This window comes from Rousettus aegyptiacus, unplaced genomic scaffold (genome assembly GCF_014176215.1).
Source record: "Rousettus aegyptiacus isolate mRouAeg1 unplaced genomic scaffold, mRouAeg1.p scaffold_m13_p_3, whole genome shotgun sequence".
NCBI lineage: Eukaryota > Metazoa > Chordata > Mammalia > Chiroptera > Pteropodidae > Rousettus > Rousettus aegyptiacus.
This window is the reverse complement of record NW_023416306.1, coordinates 96259219-96278402: the sequence shown is the minus strand read 5'-3', so window position 1 is coordinate 96278402 and position 19184 is coordinate 96259219. Positions and strand designations below refer to the sequence as shown.

Here is a 19184-nt window from a genome sequence, read left to right as displayed (position 1 = left end):
TGACAAGTGAATTCTATTGAACATCCAAAGAATTTATACCTAGCTTTCTTAAACTATTTCAAAAAATTGAAGAGGAACAAAAGCTTCTAAACTTATTTTCCAAAGTACGCATTTCCCTAATATCAAAATCAAATAAAGCCACTACAAAAGCAAACAAACAAACAAAACAGAGGCCCAATATCCTTGAACACAGATGTAAGGATTATGAATAAAAAGCATCAGCAAACCAGATTCAATAATACATTAAAAGAATAATACCCCATGACCAAGTGGGATTCATCTCAAGGATGGTTCAAGGTCTGTAGCTCAATAAATGCAATACATCTTAGCAATGAAATAAAAGATAAAACCCACATATTCATCTTACTAGATGCAATAAAAGTATTTAACAAAATTCAACATCCTTTTGATAAAAAAAATCTCAACACAATGGGTACAGAAAGAACATATCTCAATATAATAAAGGCAATATATGAAAAACTCACAGCTAACATCATACGCAATGTTGAAAAGCTGAAAGCCTTTCCTCTAAGATCAGCAACAAGACAAGGATGCCTGCTATAACCACTTCTACTCAACATAGTACTGGAAGTCCTAGCCACAGCAATCAGACAAGACAAACAAAAGGCATCTAAAATGGAAATGAAGAAGTAAAACTCTCATTATTTGCAGAAGACTCCACCAAAAAACTGTTAGGACTAATAAATGACCTTAGCAAAGTTGCAGGATACAGAATCAATATGCAGAAATCTGTTGTATTTCTATATATCAATAACAAATAATCAGAAGAAGAAATTAAGAAAATAACTTCATTCATAGTTACATCAAAAAGGATAAAAAACTTAAGAATAAATTTAATCAAAGAGGTAAAAGACCTACACTCTGAAAACTATAAGACACTGTAAAAAGAAACTGAACAAGATACAAATAAGTGGAAGGATATACCTTGGACATGGACTGGAAGGATTAATATTGTTAAAATGTCCTTACTACCTAAATTAATATACAGATTTAATGGAATCCCTATTAAAATACCAATGGCATTCTTCCGAGAACTCAAACAACTAATCCTAAAATTCATATGGAACCACAAAAGACCCCAAATAACCAAAGAAATGTTAAGAAAAAATAAGGTAGGAGTAATCATGCTCCCTGATATCAAACTACAGTGCAGAGCTACAATAATCAAAACAGTACAGTACTGGCATAAAGACAGATAATACAGACCAATGGAACAGAATGGAGAGCTCAGAAATAAATCCTCACTTATAAGGCTAATTAATCTACAACAAAAGAGGCAAGGATACATAATAGGTAAAGACACTCTCTTTAAATTAGTGGTGTTGGCAAAACTGGACATGCAAAAAAAAAAATGAAATTGGACCATTTTATCACATGATATACAAAAATAAACTAAAAATAAAGACTTAAATGTTAGATCTGAAACCATAAAACTCCTAGAAGAAAACTTAGGCAATAAACTCTTTTTGACACCACTCTTAGTAATATCCTCTTAGATATATCTCCGAGCGAGGGAAACAAAAGAGAAAAACAGATGGAATTATATAAAACTAAAATGTTTTTGCACAGCAAAGGAAACAATAAACAAAATGAAAAGATAACCTACTGAATGAGAGATGATATCTGCAAATAATACATCCAACAAAGGGTTAATATCCAAAACATATAAAGAACTCATACAACACCAAAAAAAATCCAATTAAAAAATAGGCAGAGACTGTAACACACATTTCTCCCAAGTACATGTACAGATAGTCAACAGACATATGAAAAGAACTCAACATGCCTAATGATCAGAGAAATGCAAATTAAAACCACAGTAAGATATCACCTCACACCTGTTAGAATGGCTACCATCAATAAATCAAAAAACAACAGTGCTGGCGAGGATGTGGAGAAAGCGGAACCCTTGTACACTGTCAGTGAGATTTTAAATTAGTATAGCCACTATAAAATTAAAAATAGAGCTGCCATATGATTTGGCTATTCCATTTCTGGCTATTTATCTGAAGAAAACAAAACCACTATTTGAAAGATATATGCACCCCTATGTTCATTGTAGCATATTAATAATAGCCAAGATATAGAAAACACCTGGATGGCCACCAATAGATGAATGGATAAAGAAGATATGGTATATATACACAATGGAATATTATCTGGCAATAAAAAAGAATAAAATTTTGCCATCTGCAACAACATGGATGGACCTAGAGGGTATTCTGTTGAGTGAAATAAGTCAGACAGAGGAAGACAAATACTGTATGATCTCACTTATTTGTGGAATATTAAAAAACAAACAAAAAAACAAAACAGAAATCAAGCCACAGGTATAAAGAACAAGCTAATGGTTATCAAAGGGGAGGTAGTAAGGGGATGGGAATTAAAAAAAAAACCATTTTGACTAAATTTATTTAGCTATAGAAGAAGTTGTGCTCTAGCTGAGATTGCTAAGGGCAGAATTATTAAATTAATAATTCTGATTATAGAATATTTTCATCTATACTGTACTGTAGAACATGAGCTTTCAAAAAAAGGAAAAAAAACTATTTCAGATTCTAATTTATCATCAGTATTAAAAAAGTAAAAATAGCTTTCCTACTATCTTCTCTTAAAAACTAATTCCTTTTCAAAACATGAATGGTTCACTGGAGTCACCATTCTCAAATTTATTTTTGCTACAATTTTGCCTTAAAAATCACTTCTAAAAAATAATTGTTAGAATACAAACAATATCTCAGAACATTTCAGTTCCCACCTAAAATTTGTCATATTAAAGATACAATATTGTTCAATGAATGACTCAGCTTGTAAGGATATTCTGCATCTAGAACAAAATATGAATATTAATCCAGAGAGACAAGTGAGGTATGAAACTTCTGGCTGCTGCCTTGAGCAGACAGCCTAGAGAACTTTGGTTTAAATGATCACCTGTACAGAAGGGAAAGACAGAGTCCTATACATATAGCTGACAGCAATGAAGGCTACAACCTCAATGCAAAGGGGAGCTAGGAGGGGAAAAGAAATAACTCTAAAAAGAGTCAGTGAGGAAACCTGTCTATTGATTTGGGGTAGGGAAATACAAGGGAAGAACAGTCTTCCTTGCAAATTCATATTATCAGGCTGGCCATCACACTTTTGAGTGCTGCAAAGTGGGAAAAATCGTAAGCTGAGAATTATAACTTAAAGTAAACCTCGGCTGACAGGACCCCTGAATACCTGACAGAAGTGTAAATCCTCTCTGGAGGTACACATCCTTCAATTCAGGTTTCAAAGTAATTCCTCCCAAATTCCAAAGAAATGTTAGCTCATAACACAAAAACAAAACAAAGCAAAACAAAGATGAAAAAACAGAAACAAATTAGACTTAAGTTACTGGAATTATTGGAATAAGGCACATAAAATATTTTAATTAAGAATGAAAAAAAGAAAAAATTAAAATATAAATAAGCTATTGCAATAATAGACATAAAAAAATTAAATGCAACTTTCAGAAATTAAAATATAAAGAGCATGATTAAAAACTCAATGAGGGGAATTCTGTTTCCAAGAGTAGGGTGAACTAGATAAACTGACTAACCTTCCCACCGAAAATACAAAAATGATAGATTAAAAAAAAAAACTTTTAATCTTCTTAAATGCGTCATAAGCAAAAAAAGGAGAAAAAAATTTCAAAAATAAAAACCTACATAAAATCCAAGCTCAGAGAGATTTTAGGGAGAGCAACAAAACTCACTTTTACTTTGAACAGAATCAATTACCTTGGTTTTCATATACCTATTAGGGCAAGGTAGAGAGAATAGGAAACCTCTAAACAAAGTTTGGATTCCAAGGGACAATATATCATCAGTGTGATGTTGAATTAGAAATTAATTCACCCCATTAAAAGTATACAAAGAAATCTCCCTATACTGAGATGTAGAGTAGTTAACAACAAAAATCTCCCCAGAGACACCAAAATCAAAATCTAGTCTTACTACAGGTTTATACTGTGTGTTCTTATTATCTAGCTGGCTTGAACCTCAAATCAAGAATTGAGTTAAATGTGAGGTTTGGTAGTGTTTCTTTGCATTTAAAAGAAGCAAATGCAACTCCTGTCTGGAGAAATTAACCTTTAACAAACAAAATTAAGAAATAAAGTCCTAAGAAGTAAAATTTCAGAATCAAATTTCTAAACTTCTAAAATTAAAAAATACTGCCAAGAAACACAAGAAAATACAACACCACGAGAAAGATCATATAGAAACAAAATATGGCAGAATCAGACCTGTAAAGACTTCTGGAATATTAAAAGAATCAATCAATCAATATAAAATAAGTATGTTTAGTATTAAATCATGAAATGTAAGTAAAGAATAGAGACAATAAATTGACCAAACTGAATGGCCAACTTCTAGAAAGAATTGTAATTAAAAAAACTATCCAGAATATAGCACAGAGAGACGAGATAGAAAATATGAGTGAGAGATTAAGAGATATGCATGAAGTGAGAAGGTCCAATATACATCTTGTCAGAGTTCTAGAAAAGGCAAGAAAAAAATGGGCCAGAGGTAATATTTAAAGAGATATTTAAATAAATAATAAATATCATTAGATAGTAAATATTTAAGAGATAATGGCTGAAAATTTTCCAGAACTGTCAAAATACATTAATCCACAAATGCAATATGCACAAAATATCCCCAAAGGAAGAATAAATATTTTTAATCAGCATCACACTGGACACAGCACAGACCTGGACACACCACAGTAAAATGCAAAATGCCAAATAGTAAAAAAGATATTAAAAAGACCCAGAGAAAAGATGGTTGATCTATTACTAAAAAGAGTACACAACTACTGGATTGACATCCTGACAGCAACAACGTAAAACAAAAACAATGGGAAAACATCCAAGTATCTGAAATATGCTAGGTGAAAATAATTATCAATCTAGAATTCTATGTCCATGGGAAAAAAATCTTTCAAGAAAATGGGAAATTAAAGACATTTCACATAGGCAAAACATTAAATGTTTGATATCAACAGACATCCACTAAAGTAAATTCTCAATGATGAACTTTATGGCAGAATAAAGTGATTCTAAATAGAAGATCTGCAAGGGAAGAAATCATAACCAAAGAAAAGTGATAAATATGTAACTAAATGTAAATCAATAGTAAATGTATAATTAAATAATGCTAGAGTTAAAATAAAATATGTGAAATAGAACTAAAATATTCGATTATAATAAATATAAGTTGGAGGGAGAAATTAGAGTAATAAGTTTCTAAGATCCTTATATTGATTAGGAAGGTTAAAAAAATAGTTACTTTAAGGCTTAGAAAGTATAAAGTATGTGCATTAAAATTTATATAGTAATAACTAAAGGAACAGAGTATAACTTTAAGCCAAATGATGGGGCAGAGAACATTAATTAAAAAGAAAGCAAAAAATAAGAGAATAATGAAAAAAATATATACACATGGGAAGAAAAATAGAAAGAACAAAATAGGATAGTAGCAATAAATCGAAACATATCAGTAATTAAAATAAATATAAATATTCCAGTTAAATCCAACCATATTTACAAGACACATATGAAATCTAACTACATAAAAAGTTCTGCAAATACAAAGATTTTTTTAAAAAAGATTCAAGAGGCTAATTCTAATAAAAAGTAGTATATATGTATTAATAGGAGATAAAATAGACATCAAGCTAAAATAATTTCTACAGACAAAAAAAGCCATAAAAATAAAAGATTTAATTCACCAAGATATATAAAATTACAAACTTTTATGTAATTACATTGCTTCAAAATATTCAAAGAAAAATCTATGGAACTATAAAGAAAAACATATATAATTCATCATCAGAATATAAGACTTTAACATATTCCTCTCCATAATTGTGAGGTCAAACTGACCAAACATCTTAAGTAAGGATATAGAAAAGTTGACAAACACAATAATAAGCTTGATACGATACTTTAATGATCACTGAACTCAAGAGAATACATTCTTTTCGAGCATAAAAGACATCTGTGAGAATTATGTATTGTGCTACAGATTTTGAACAATTCTAAATCATTAGCATAATATAGACTATATTCTGTATTATTAAATAATTACATTAAAAATTTGTTAGAAAAAAGAAAACTAGAAAAATCTAAAATGTTTTGAGGATACATATAAATGACTCACAGGTCAAAGATATTAACATGAAAATCAGAAAATATTTAGAAGTGAATAAAAATGCCATACATCAAAATTTATAGAATATAGCTAAAAAAGTATTAAGAGGTAAATTAACAACCTCAAAGATGCCTATATGAGAAAAATGTGAGGCTAAAATTAATTAGCTAGGAAAAGAACCACCAAATAAAATTTTAAAAAGTGGAAAGAGGAAATAACAAGGAGCAAAAATTAATGAAAGAGAAAAACAAGCATAAAACAGAGAGGATCAACAAAGGCAAAAGTTCATTCTTTAAAAAGCCTAATAAAATTGAAAAATCTCTGTCAAGAATCATCAGGAAAAAAGAAAACAAGGGACAAATACTAATGGGAATGAAAAGGGGTGATACAAATATAAATGCTTCAGAGATTAAAAAGATTATGAGAGGATAATAAACTTTGTCAAATCTAAAAACAAATCCAATGAACAAATTCCTAGAAAAATAAACGTATTCAAACTGACTCAAGAAGCAGAAAAACCTGAATAGCTCTATAAGCTTTAAACTTTCTCACAAGCAAAATATTCCAAACTATTTGTCAAATATCTTCCCCTTCCCATTGGTCATATATTCTGTCAACACAAACCTTAACCATAACTAGAACCACTGCCAAAGCTGGACAAAATGTTACAAGTTTGTTTAACTTAGGTTGACAAAGCTGCCTCATGCTTTGCTTTACATACCAATAAACACATGTAGGAGATGATGAAGATCTGCTGCGCCTAGAGAGCATCCTGGTATATGAAGGCAGTGTGGCATAGAATATAGAGCACTGACAAAGGAACCAGGATCTGGGATTTTTAGTCCCGGATCTCCCACTTGCTGTGAGACTTGAGACTTGAATGATCTCCTTCAGCTACAAAACTCAATGTTGTTTATTTGCAAAAGTTAAGTAGTTTTTCTATTAAAGCAAATAATTCGTTTTCATAAGGTTTGTTTTCCACAAAATTTCCATGTAATTGAGAATGTACACTTAGAAATTTTTAGGTATCTTTATGTGAAATAGCTTTGATTCTTTCTATCTCCTTCTCCTTTATTTTATTCTCTAAATAACATCTGCCTTAAACAACTTTAATTTCAGAATGTCTCAGAGTAGGGGTTCCCCAACCCCCGGGCCACAGACTGGTACCAGTCCGTGGCCTGCTAGAAACCAGGTTGCAGAGTCAGAGGTTAGTGACCGAAGCTTTATTTACATTTACAGCTGCTCCCCAAAGCTAGCACCACCACCTCAGCTCCATCTCAGATCATCAGGCATTTGATTCTCACAGGAGCACCGGTCCCTGGTAGCAAAAAAGTTGGCAACCACTGTCTTAGAGGACAAAACTAAGCCTCTGAAGGGAGGATAAAGGCAATGAAAACATGGTTTCTTATACTAATAAACCACTTTTATTGGAGAGGGAAAGATTAAATAATTTTACTATAATTAATTAATTGATAGAAAAGTTTCAAACCACAAAGTAAGAAAATTATTCTGATAACAGAAACGGTATGGGGGCATAGTTATTTAACTAAAAAATATAATAAAAAATATTGGGGTGGCTCCATAGTATAGTGGTTGGCACATCTGCTTTACATGCAGAAGGTCCTGGGTTCACACCCCAGCTGGAATCACGGACCATACCACAGGGGCGTCAGGCCCCGGGTGCATGCCCCAAGAGTGTGGGAGGAGATATCCCACCTTCAGAGACCCAGTTCTTAAGGGGAAATAGCAACATCCATAAGTCAGGGGTGGAAGTGAGGGGGTGGGGCAATTAAAGAGGGAGAAAAAAATTAAAGGATTAAAAGTAGTGAATTTAAAAAACTAAATATGAACTAAAAAAAACCATTTTCATGAATAAAATGAATACAGTGACTAAAAGTCACTAAATTCAATATTATTAAAGACAAAAGTCTGTATTACAAATTAAAAATACTCAAGTATTTTACCTGACGAAATATCTCTGTGACAAAGTTTACATTACTTCTTTTAGAAGAAAAAACTCTGCGAACTATTTCAATGTCTGTGAGATGTTCTTCATCTATACTACAGAGACTAGATGAGCTGGGTTCTCGCTCCGTTAGAGTGCTTGTATTAGAATGAGACTGTTCTGGTTCTGTAGTTCTATCTGCTTTATCAGCATTATCATTTTTGTTTTCTTCTCTGGATACCAAACTAGCTGCTGCTCTCTAAAATAAAAACAAAAGGAGAAGAATATCATAATCATAAACTTGGTATTTTGTCTTCTAACAACAAATCGACAAATACTGACAGAATCCAAAAACATTTTACAAGTAATTTACAGCATTGCTTAAAATCTGGGCACAGTTTCATTTAGAATCCATTCTAAACGATTAACTGGGAATGTAAATAACTCGACATCTAAGTGATACAGTGATACTCACCAATCATCCACCTACGTATAATTAGATTTGTTTTTCAGTATGTTTACAGTATAAACAAGTTACTAATTAAAGCTGGGTGAAAAAAAACTAACGCAGATGGGCACTTATACATGCAACCCAAGGAACAAAAAGAACAAATTAATTGAAAAGAGACTCACAAATATAGAGGAAAATCTGGTGATGGCCAGAGAGGGGGGCGGGGATAGGGGGACTGGGAGAAAGTGGTGAAGGGTTAAAATAGTACAAATTAGTAGTTGATAGATGGTTACAGGGATGAGGAGTACAGCATAGGGATTGCAGTCAGCAGTAAGGTAATGGCTACAAAAAGAGCCAGAGAAGAGAAAGAGCAATCAGGAGGATCAGTTCATAAACTATATAAATGTCTGACCAATGTATTGTATACTTGAAACTAATAATAATAATAAATGCAAACAATTAAACCAATAGGTTCTGGGTTTAAAAAAAAAAAACTAATGCAGATGAAGTTAGCTCAGACTTCAATAATAACAAGATTGACTGTTTGCTCAATAAAGTCTCAATGTTTAAAATTAACTATATTTTACCTTAGACAAATATCATACAAGTAAAAATTTCTTACTAAGAATCAAAGGAATGGAAGAAAAATTATGACAGAAGTAGAAATGAGGCTAAAAGAAAATATTAGAAAACTCTATATTCTAAAAACTTAATAGAATTTTCACCACAACTGATAATGAAAAAGTAAAAGTCCTAAGATGGTGATAAAGATATTACTACCGTGGTATGATAGGAGTAGCACTATTCTATAGTACATTAAATTACTTTCTAATAAGTTAACTCGATTTTTGGCCTCAGTTTTGTTATCTATAAAAGGGTTTGAGTAAATGAAATCAAACATGACTTCCCAATCAAAAAATCTATAATTTTAGTATTACATTCTGGGACCAGAAAAATAGTTCTGCTGAGAGTTTCCATCTTTAATAAGTCTTTGTAAAGAACCTGGAACAAAGTTTTTGGAAAAACACTCCACAGAGTCAGGTACAGATAAATAGAAGGCTAAGGGGAATATAAGCCAAATTTCTAAACCTCAATGAACTAAACATACATTATAACTCCACTTAATTTTTAAAAGATTTAAGAAGTCATATAAAAAAAAGTGTAGGATTTTTAAAACTAAATGAGGAAATCTGAGAATAGGAAAATAGTAAAAAAAAAAAAAAAAGGCACTGTAATATAGACAAGCTCAGGAAAAACGTACATTGAGGAAATAATAGAAAGTAAAAATGAGGAAACTTTAAAAATCAGATTTTTAAATATTAGTCCCTCTATTGTGTAACTATAATTTTACATAACAATTCTAGACTCTGAATGAGTTGGGGACAAGACTTTAAAACAGCATTCTATGAACGCTAGAGAACTATGAAGGTCCTACAACAATTTGATTGCAAATTGTTTCCAACTGCAAGTATTTATTTGTAAAATTTGTAATATTTTTATTTGTACAATTGAGGATGTATTTAGTACTGTAAAATTAACATAAAATAGAAATAAATTGGAAGCTGAGGCTCGGATATGACTGAAATTATCTTCATTACCTTCTAAGTTTTATTTTTTTTTTAAGAAAATTGGTTCTATTGTAATTATTAAAATTTGGATTTTTAAGATACATTTATACAAAGAAAATATCACCATTATTTGTTTTAAATATGTTCTACACCTAAGGCAATTAAAATCGATGAACAAATCCCTTAAACCATTTTTAACTTTAGCAAGGTATATGTGTATTACCTGAATATTCTTTGGCAAGACTTCACCTTCCATCCCAGGAATATGAGGTCCTGTATGTGGCTTTGGCTCAAGCCAGAAAGAAACCAGCCAACGAATGACAATAACACGAGCCTTAATGAAAGGCTCCTTTGTACAGTATATTGCTTCGCTGGTTTCAGCATCCTTCTTTATCATAACATAATGTGGCTTTGGTCTCATCTGTGGGATATCTATGCAAAATAAAAGAAAAAAAAATTAGAAAGGAACTATGCTTAGATAAATCTGCATTTTTAAACATTTGAGAAAACACTATAATGATATTCTGGTTTTAGAAGTAGATTTAGTACCAAAAAATGCCATTTTAAAATAATTTGCTAAATATTAGCACAGAATCCAGAGAGTGAACTATGGCTAATATATAGAAACATACCTTTTTGAAAAATATCATTAACAGGCTCAATGAATACTAAGTAGAGAAGATTCTAGAGCCACTTAAAATTAATGAGAGCTCATGTCAATTAATCTAACACTGAGACACATATTTTGAAGTCACACAAAACATAAGAATTTTTCTTTTAAGGATATTGTTCCCAATAGCACAAGGCTTACTAACTCTGATTATTTAAGTGATTTCTACCAGGCCTAATGGTTTTGCTAAAACTTGTTAGTTGCATAACTTGGCAGAGCTTAAAATATAAATCTTTCAGTAAAAAAGACACTTCCACAGACTACTAATGCCTTCTATATACAGCAGATGTCTGTTTCTAACCCTGGATTTGTCCAGGAAGCTCTAGCTTTAAGGTTTTAACAGACATCTTGGCACAGCCACTAAATACTGGACAAGACATCATCAAAATATATGACAATGTAATTATTCCATTACAGGATTTGAATAAAATATACTAAATTGAACCCTTGGGGGACCTTAAAAAGAAAATTTATAATATAGTGAGATCTCTCTCATCCAATGGGTAAGATCCAGAGAATAAGTTTTTTAAAATATATCTTCACTCTCAATGAAAATTTCTTATTAACAAAATTCTACTTTCAGTATAAATCAAGGTATACCTCTAATTAATAAATATACATATTAAAAATTATCATTTTTCTGCAGGTAATAAATGTCCACTTTACACTGAGGTATGTTTTACTCTTATGTGTGATTTTTTAGAAAGTTCCAAAGACTACCTACCAAGTACAGGATGATATAAACTATTCTCCTTGCAGATGTTTGGAAAAATATAAGGCAAGTAGTATTTCTTAAAATGTGAAAACAAAAATGAAAATCCCCTTTCTTGGTTCTCTTTGTTCTTCCATTCTAAACTTTTTACCTAAAAATACACAACACAATTAGAACTATTCCAGGAGAAAGATATTATAAACAAGCTTATAAAAAGTTACTTAAGCAAAATGCTAAAATGTTACACAGTGAGGATATATAACTATATACATGTATGTATGTACATGAATATACGAAGAATAAATTTTTAAAATTCGTCTAATGATAATTATATATGCTATATTCCAAAAATCTCAGAAGTTAAAATGAGCCCTGGAAAGCTGTCAGTTGATTCAAAACTTAGCTTTACTAATAACAAAGATACTAACGATCTTTCCATTTTGCCCCTTCTAGAATAATTCAGCCTGAAAGTCATACAGAATAGGCGTATGTGAGAGAAAGGAAAGAATGAAAGCAGTGGCAGTCAAGTGCAGGTAATTAGAGGCTGACCGCAGAAAGCATGGCATCCATGAAGTGGTTATAGCAAAAGCAGCAGCCCAGTGGGGACTCAGAGCCTGAGACAGGGGAGGGTAGTGGCCATGAAGTGGAGGTGTTTGGGGGAAGGAACACAGGAGGGAACAGCAGTAAAATATACAGTGTGAGAACTCTAGTAGGGTAAAGAGGTTATCTAAGCAGGAGAATGATAAAGGTAAAAAGTGGGCCACAATGAGATATCACTATACACTCACTTTAGAATGGCTTAAATTATAGAGTGACCCTATCAACTGTTGGTGAGGATATGAAGCAACTCTAAGTCTCATATACTTCTGTTAGAATGTTAAAGGATACAACCACTGGAAAGGAGCATGATAGTGTCTTAGTCAATATAAACTTACTCTACCTCTACAACTCAGTCATTCCACTAATAGGTATTTGTCCCAGGAAAAACAAAGTTTGTGTCCATACAAAGACTTGTTTACCAAGATTCACAGCAGTTTTATTTGTAATAGCCAAAAACAGAAACAAATCACATTACCATCAACAGGCGACCGGAAAACAAATTGGGATATGTCCCTACAATGGAAAGCTATTCAGCAGTAAAAAGAAGCAGCCAACTATTGATACACAGAACAATATAAATGATTTTCAAAACTTTTTCAGCATTTTTATGCTGAAAAAAAGTCCAGACCAAAAAAAAAAAGTATGTGCAATATAATTCCACATTTATATGAAAATATGGAAAATGCAAACTACAGTAACAAAAATCAGATCAATGGTTGTCTGGGGATGGGGTGGTGGAAAAGGATGGATTATAAAGGGGTCCAAGAACTTTTAGGAGTGATAAATAGGTTCATTATCTTGATTGTGGTTATGTTTCATGGGTATACACATGTAATAAAATTCATCAAACTGTAAATTTCACACATTGCAGTTTATTGTATGTTAATTATATCTCAATAAACCAGTAAAACAATTTTAAAAATCTCTATGACATATAAGGTTTTTTAAAAGAAAAATTGGTAATAACAGTAACAACTATTCACTATAGTATATTTACTGTGTCATGCACTTCTTTATCCTAAGTACTTTTCACTTATGATTTAAGCATCAAACACCAAAATGGAATAGGTATTATTTCTAGCTCTATTTTAAGCACAAAGATGTTAAAGAATTTGTCAAAGGTCGCACTATGGCAAGATGTAGAATCAGTATTCAAAAACCTGGGCAAACTTATTCAGGGTCCAAATTAACTTCACAATGTTTGCTTCTGAGGCATAGGGAATTCTTCATGTTTGGAACAGTTACTAGAAATTTGTATGTGCTAAGGGTGTTTACATCAATCCAGACATGCTCATTTCATATCTAGAGGTGAAGAGGTTACTTTACAAAATATGTGTACCTGGAAATTTAAAAAATATGAAGAGATTTAAGTGTAAATTACATTCTTCCACATTCCTCTTAGCAGATTGATTCCTAAATTAGTTATTAGTTTTTCAATTAAAGTATCAGAGCTGCTAATTATAAATGAAAAGATTACAAAGTAAACCCAACTGATTCACATAAGAAGGTATATACATAAAGAGTCTACTTTAAAGTTTCTCCTTCCAGCTTCCAAAGAGGTTCATAACATGTCTGATAATTTTCATTCCAGAAAAGACATACTAACATATTTTCAAAAGTAAAAATTTGTCACTTTGCCATCAGGAAAAGAAGCAAATATCTACTATGACAGAATAATGGTAAAAGAGGGAAAAATGAATTACCTACACAGGATAGGAAAGGAGGTGATATCAAAGATGGTAACCCATACCTGAATTACTATATATTTTAAAAGTGCTTCAAGAAAATAGCTTGTGAGATCTTCTTGTCCTTTATCTCCTGATTGTGGGGGGACAAGAGGAGTGATTTCCTCTATAGTGACTTGAGCTATCCAAAAACAAAGGTTAACATAATTATCAAATTTAATGATACAATAATATGACCCAAATAACATTTAACTGCAAAACATATATGCAATGAATACTGCTTGAAAACATTCTAATGACTGAATCTTGAAATTAATCTGAGGTCATCCTAATAATCCATCATTAACAACCATAAACTTTATTTTAAAATTCACATTGAGAATGTCTACTACAAAAATTCCATATGATAAAAAAAAAATTAATAAGAATGTGCTTATTCATCAATTAAAAAACAAACTGATTACTCTTCAGGGGTCCCCAACCCTGGAACCGGGCTACACACAGCAGAAAGTGAGCAGCAGGCAAGTGAGCAAAGCTTCATCTGTATTTGCAGTAGCTCCCCAGTGCTAGCCTAGCCTAGCATCACCACCTCAGCTCCACCTCAGATGATCAGGCATTAGATTCTCATAGGAGCATGGGTCCCTGGTGCCAAAAAGGTTGGGACCACTGCTCTAGGCAATGACCATACTTACTCTTTAAGGGAGCCCCTTTAGTCAAAGGATTAAATACTACTTCTATCTCAAAAATAGAGTTTGCATCTTAATTCCTTGATTACAGAAGTGCACTTAAAATAAACTTTTACATTTTTCACTTCTCAGATATTCAAAAACATTATAACACATGAAAATTCAAGAAAAATCAACTCACAACTAGCTGAATTCTTTTAAACATTTCCTAAGCAGCACAATCAGCAGTACCTGTTTTAGCACAGACAGGACCCTAACCTTGTTTCTCAGCAGCTATCAGCCAAGTAATTAAGCTCACAGAAATGGATTTTTTTACAATGCTTTGTGCACAAAATAAAACACTTGTACTTCAATGTACATTCCAATCACCTCGAGGATACAAGGTGATACATAAGAATTAGAAATTAAAGATAAATGTAAATGGCTTGTGTTAACCATGTAGTTCTGATATTTTGACATCAGGGGCCTTTTGGGCCCTGGAGAGCTTGTCCCTCCCAGGACTAATACCTAGAGATAGTAAAGACAGGCCTGAAAGTGTGCCTTTTATATACAAACCAACCAATACAAAGTCCACACCTCTACTGCCTTCTCTTCTGGGATCTCATACTTACACTCAGGCCCACTATTTTTCTGACCTAATCGCCCTAGGGTCAGCTACTAGATTAGTAGGGATAGCCCTTAAGTCCCAATGCCTTGCCTATGGTACCTAACCTTCTCTCCACTTCCCATCCCATCCCCGACTAACCCTGGTGCTTCCCTGGTGTGGCATACCCTCTCTTCTTGGGAACTCTGAATAACAGAATATTTTTTTATTGGCAATTGTCTCCTGATATGTTGGCCTCAGCATCATACTTAAATAATAATGAAACCTACATTTTAAAATATGGACTTAGAGTATCCAGTTAATAAATATACAAAAATCTAAAAAATATATTTAAAAATTACACAGAAAAATTTTGAAGACTAATGGATAAGAGCTTATAATCTTACTTTCTTGAAGGTTGAGTGGAGGATTAATGAGATTATCTAAAGTTCGAGGTCCATATTCAGATTGTGGTGCTAAAAATCCAGGAATTAAGCATGAAAACATCCAAAGCTGTTCTTTGCTACAGTTATTCTGAAGAGCTTGCAACCATAATAAGAAAAGACGAACACCTTCCCGCCTGATCTAAAATAAAATGAAAAAGTGGTATTTTTATTTATAATGGAACTTCTTTCTTTCAAGACAAAAATTCTCTAGAAGATGATTACACATGATACGTTGCAAGAGAAGGAAAGGAAGAAAAGGAGGGAGGAGACAGGAAAGGGGTAAGAGAGAGATATTACAACCATGACATTTATTGAACCCTCGTTATTTGTAAATCTAAATTAATGGATTCTGAACGAATGAAAGAACATGGCCTCTAACTACTTAAAGCCATCAGGGTAATTTTTATTCTACAATTTCCAATTGTAAAAAATCAGAAAATCATTTCCTTCTTGTTTACTTCCCCCTCCTTTCTTTCTTTCCATTACCAACAGGTCTTATCCAAGAAGTAAGAAGAGAGAGGTCAATGACTGTTCCTTGCTATAATGAGTTTAGTGAAAGGAGGAATGATTATGGGGATCCTGGTACATCGTTAACTCAATGCTATTGTCCTTAAAAAGCTTATCACTCTCTGAAATTATATCATTTACTTATTTGCTGCTAAGCTGCAAAGCAGGAATTTTGACCTATTACTGAATTCTAAGCACCTAGAACAATGCCCTATATGCAGAATAAATATTTGAATCAATGAATGAATTATATCCCAGGAAGAGAATAAGAAAAGATTTTTTTAAAAATTCAACCTTAGACAAGCAAAACACCAAGTTCTTCACTAACCTAACCTCACTAGTTAGCTTTGGAAATTACCCTATAACAGTTTTGTTAACAGCTACTGTCAAAGCTACTCAACTGCTGTCACTTCATGGTTTAGTCGGAGAATAGGATAAAGATGTGGGAAGGCTTATTCCTTTGTACTACTACACCCCAGTCTTTATGCCAAAAGTACCTACAATATGTGACTTATCCAATCTACAGCAAGATTCTTTTGGTCTGGGTAGCTTTTTTACCACAGCCAACAAGATAATGAAAAAAAAAAAAAACTTTTATATAGATCCTCTACTTTCCTCTACATCTAAGAACAGCATGGTAAAATGAAGAATAATTTGGGTAATGACTAACTTGTCTTCTCAAGACCACAGAGTAAAGTATATCTGGTGAATGAGTCAATGCAGTAGCAAAAGTACAATAGTTTTTCAATAGCCTGGTCAACTTAGTATGCCTTTTCATTCATACTGAGTACGTTGCTATATCTCAAGTGAATTCAGTTCAATTAAGTGGACCAAAGACAACCCAAAATTCTTTAGGAAAAAGCTGATACAGGAAAAATGGATGTCTGCTTTGGTTTTTAAGAAATCACAGAAAAGAAATATAATTATATTATACCTTCAAGGAGTTTCCTGTGTGGAGTAGTTTCTTTAAAATCAATCCTGAAAAGAAAACATGACTTTATACATTCACTTCTTCTTATTTGTTTCTAAATGTCAGAGTTCTCGGTCAGACTTGAAAACACTTTAAAACAAGTCCTTGGCAACCTCCAAATTATTCTTGGTGACTTTGATATCACTCTGGCCATAATCTTGGGACCAGAAGGGCATATGAAAAGTCACCTTGTAAACAAATGGCTTATTGCAATTAAACATATATTTTATCAAAACAAAGCTTAAATCCAAATAATTCAAATAAAAATCAATGCAGAAAACTTCTACTTAGTTAGGTACATAAACACTTATAATGTTAATATTTCCTAATAAATACTTCCATTGTATTAGTTTTTTTTCAAAATATTCAAAATCATTAAAATATTGAAAACCATATTTCTTTTAAATTATACAATATTTCGAATCTACAATAAAATACAGAAATAATATCAACAAACCTCCAGAGGTCCACCATTTGGTCTGAATAAATCTAAACACAGTCTCATGTTTCTTATAATTTCAATTTTCATTTACTTATATTATCTATAATGTTTTATCTAACAGTACAAGTATCAATGAAGTCTCCTGTGCACCCACCCTGAATCACTTTCCAGAGGAAAACATTATGCAGATTTTGGTATGATTTCTATAATTTTTATTACTACTTAAGTATAAATCCATAAAATATATAAAATATATTTATATGTTTAAAATCTTATACCAGTAAAAGGAATTTCTTCCACAGCTATTTGTTCTAATCCTACATATTTTTTATTCTTTCTAGTGGTATCAAGAATATATGTGTGCGTGTGTGTGTGTACATGTATATCTATAAAATCAGCCTTGTGACTTTATTTGGTTAAAGTTGATTTGTCATACAAAAATAAGGTTAAATGTTTCAATAAACTCTTGATTTATCTGCAATTCCCTTCCTTACGTATAAGCAAATTCAATTTCTTAAAGCAATATTAAAAAAATCCCAGTCATTAGCTCTCCTAAAAAATCTTATGTGCTAAATGCAACGTGGTATTGTGGACTGGATCCTAGAACAACAACAACAACAAAAAACCCCACAGGTGGAAAACTAATCAAATCTGAATAACTCTGAAGGAAAAACAAAACAAAATGTCATATATATGGCATCATACAAAACAAGTCATTTTACTGCTTTTCACATCCAACATTAACTTCTGAAATTTATCTATATTGACCTATGTAGCTCTAGTGAATTCATTTTAACTGCTATATACGATTTCATTTTTTGAATATACTGTTCATCTTCTTAATGTTAGGACATTTAGTTTGTCTTCAAAATTTTGCCATTCCCAAAAATGCTATAATAAATGTTCTTGTTCACGATTCCCTACATGCATGTGAATTTCCCCAGAATAGAGAAACAGAAACAAAACTACTCACTTTCACCTATATTAAATCTTGGAAAATTCTCTGCAAAGCAGTTGAGAAAATTAGCAGTAGTATTAGCAGTGTATGAGAGCACTTGTGGTAATACATTCTTAGCAACACAAAAAACTGGCAAATGCTCTAATATTTGCCAGCCTGATTAGTATTAAATATCTTAATAATGTTTTCATTTGATATTTCCTAATGATATTCAGTACCTTTTCATTTGGCCATTAAAGTTTCCGCAAATTGTCTGTTCTATCTTCTATATATTTTTCACTTGGGTTATTTTGCTTTGTTTTAATGCCAGTTCCTTATACATACTGGCTAAAAATTCTATGTCAGTTCTACGAACTGGAATTATATTTTCCCTCACAACTCAGCCATATTTTTATTGACTAGGAGGGGGGTGGTATCTTCTAATATATAAAAGTTTATAAGTTTCAATAGTCAATTCACTGTTTTTCTTTTTTGCACTTACTGTATCTAGAGAAATAATAATCTACCATAAAGTTATAAAGAGAAACCAAATAGTCTCTTTGGAAAGTTTTTAAAAGTGTTGCTTTTTCACATTTAGGTCCTAAATTTATTTCTGTGTATGAAAATACAGAATTTTTTCTCCCCAAATGGATAACCAATTGTAGTACTAACTCTTTCAGGGTTTATAATGAAATGAAATGCTGTCTCAATCATACTTCACGTTTCTAGGTAGAAGCCTAGGTCTTTAGCTGGCCTTGATGTCCTTTTCTATTAATCTCCTTGCC

General features: G+C 32.0%; 1 protein-coding gene across 23 annotated transcripts in view; it reads right to left on the bottom strand.

The window, feature by feature from the left end:
* RALGAPA1 (Ral GTPase activating protein catalytic subunit alpha 1) overlaps positions 1–19184 on the bottom strand; it is a 207855-nt gene that overhangs the window by 155680 nt on the left and 32991 nt on the right. For all 23 annotated transcript variants that reach the window (XM_016152108.2, XM_016152096.2, XM_016152091.2 and 20 more), the window contains exons 5-10: positions 16985–17028; positions 15505–15682; positions 13894–14009; positions 11556–11694; positions 10385–10593; positions 8162–8401 (exon numbers count right to left, since the gene is read on the bottom strand). In XM_016152108.2, the coding sequence (XP_016007594.2) occupies positions 8162–8401; positions 10385–10593; positions 11556–11694; positions 13894–14009; positions 15505–15682; positions 16985–17028 (926 nt within the window). The remainder of the gene's footprint in view (positions 1–8161; positions 8402–10384; positions 10594–11555; positions 11695–13893; positions 14010–15504; positions 15683–16984; positions 17029–19184) is intronic.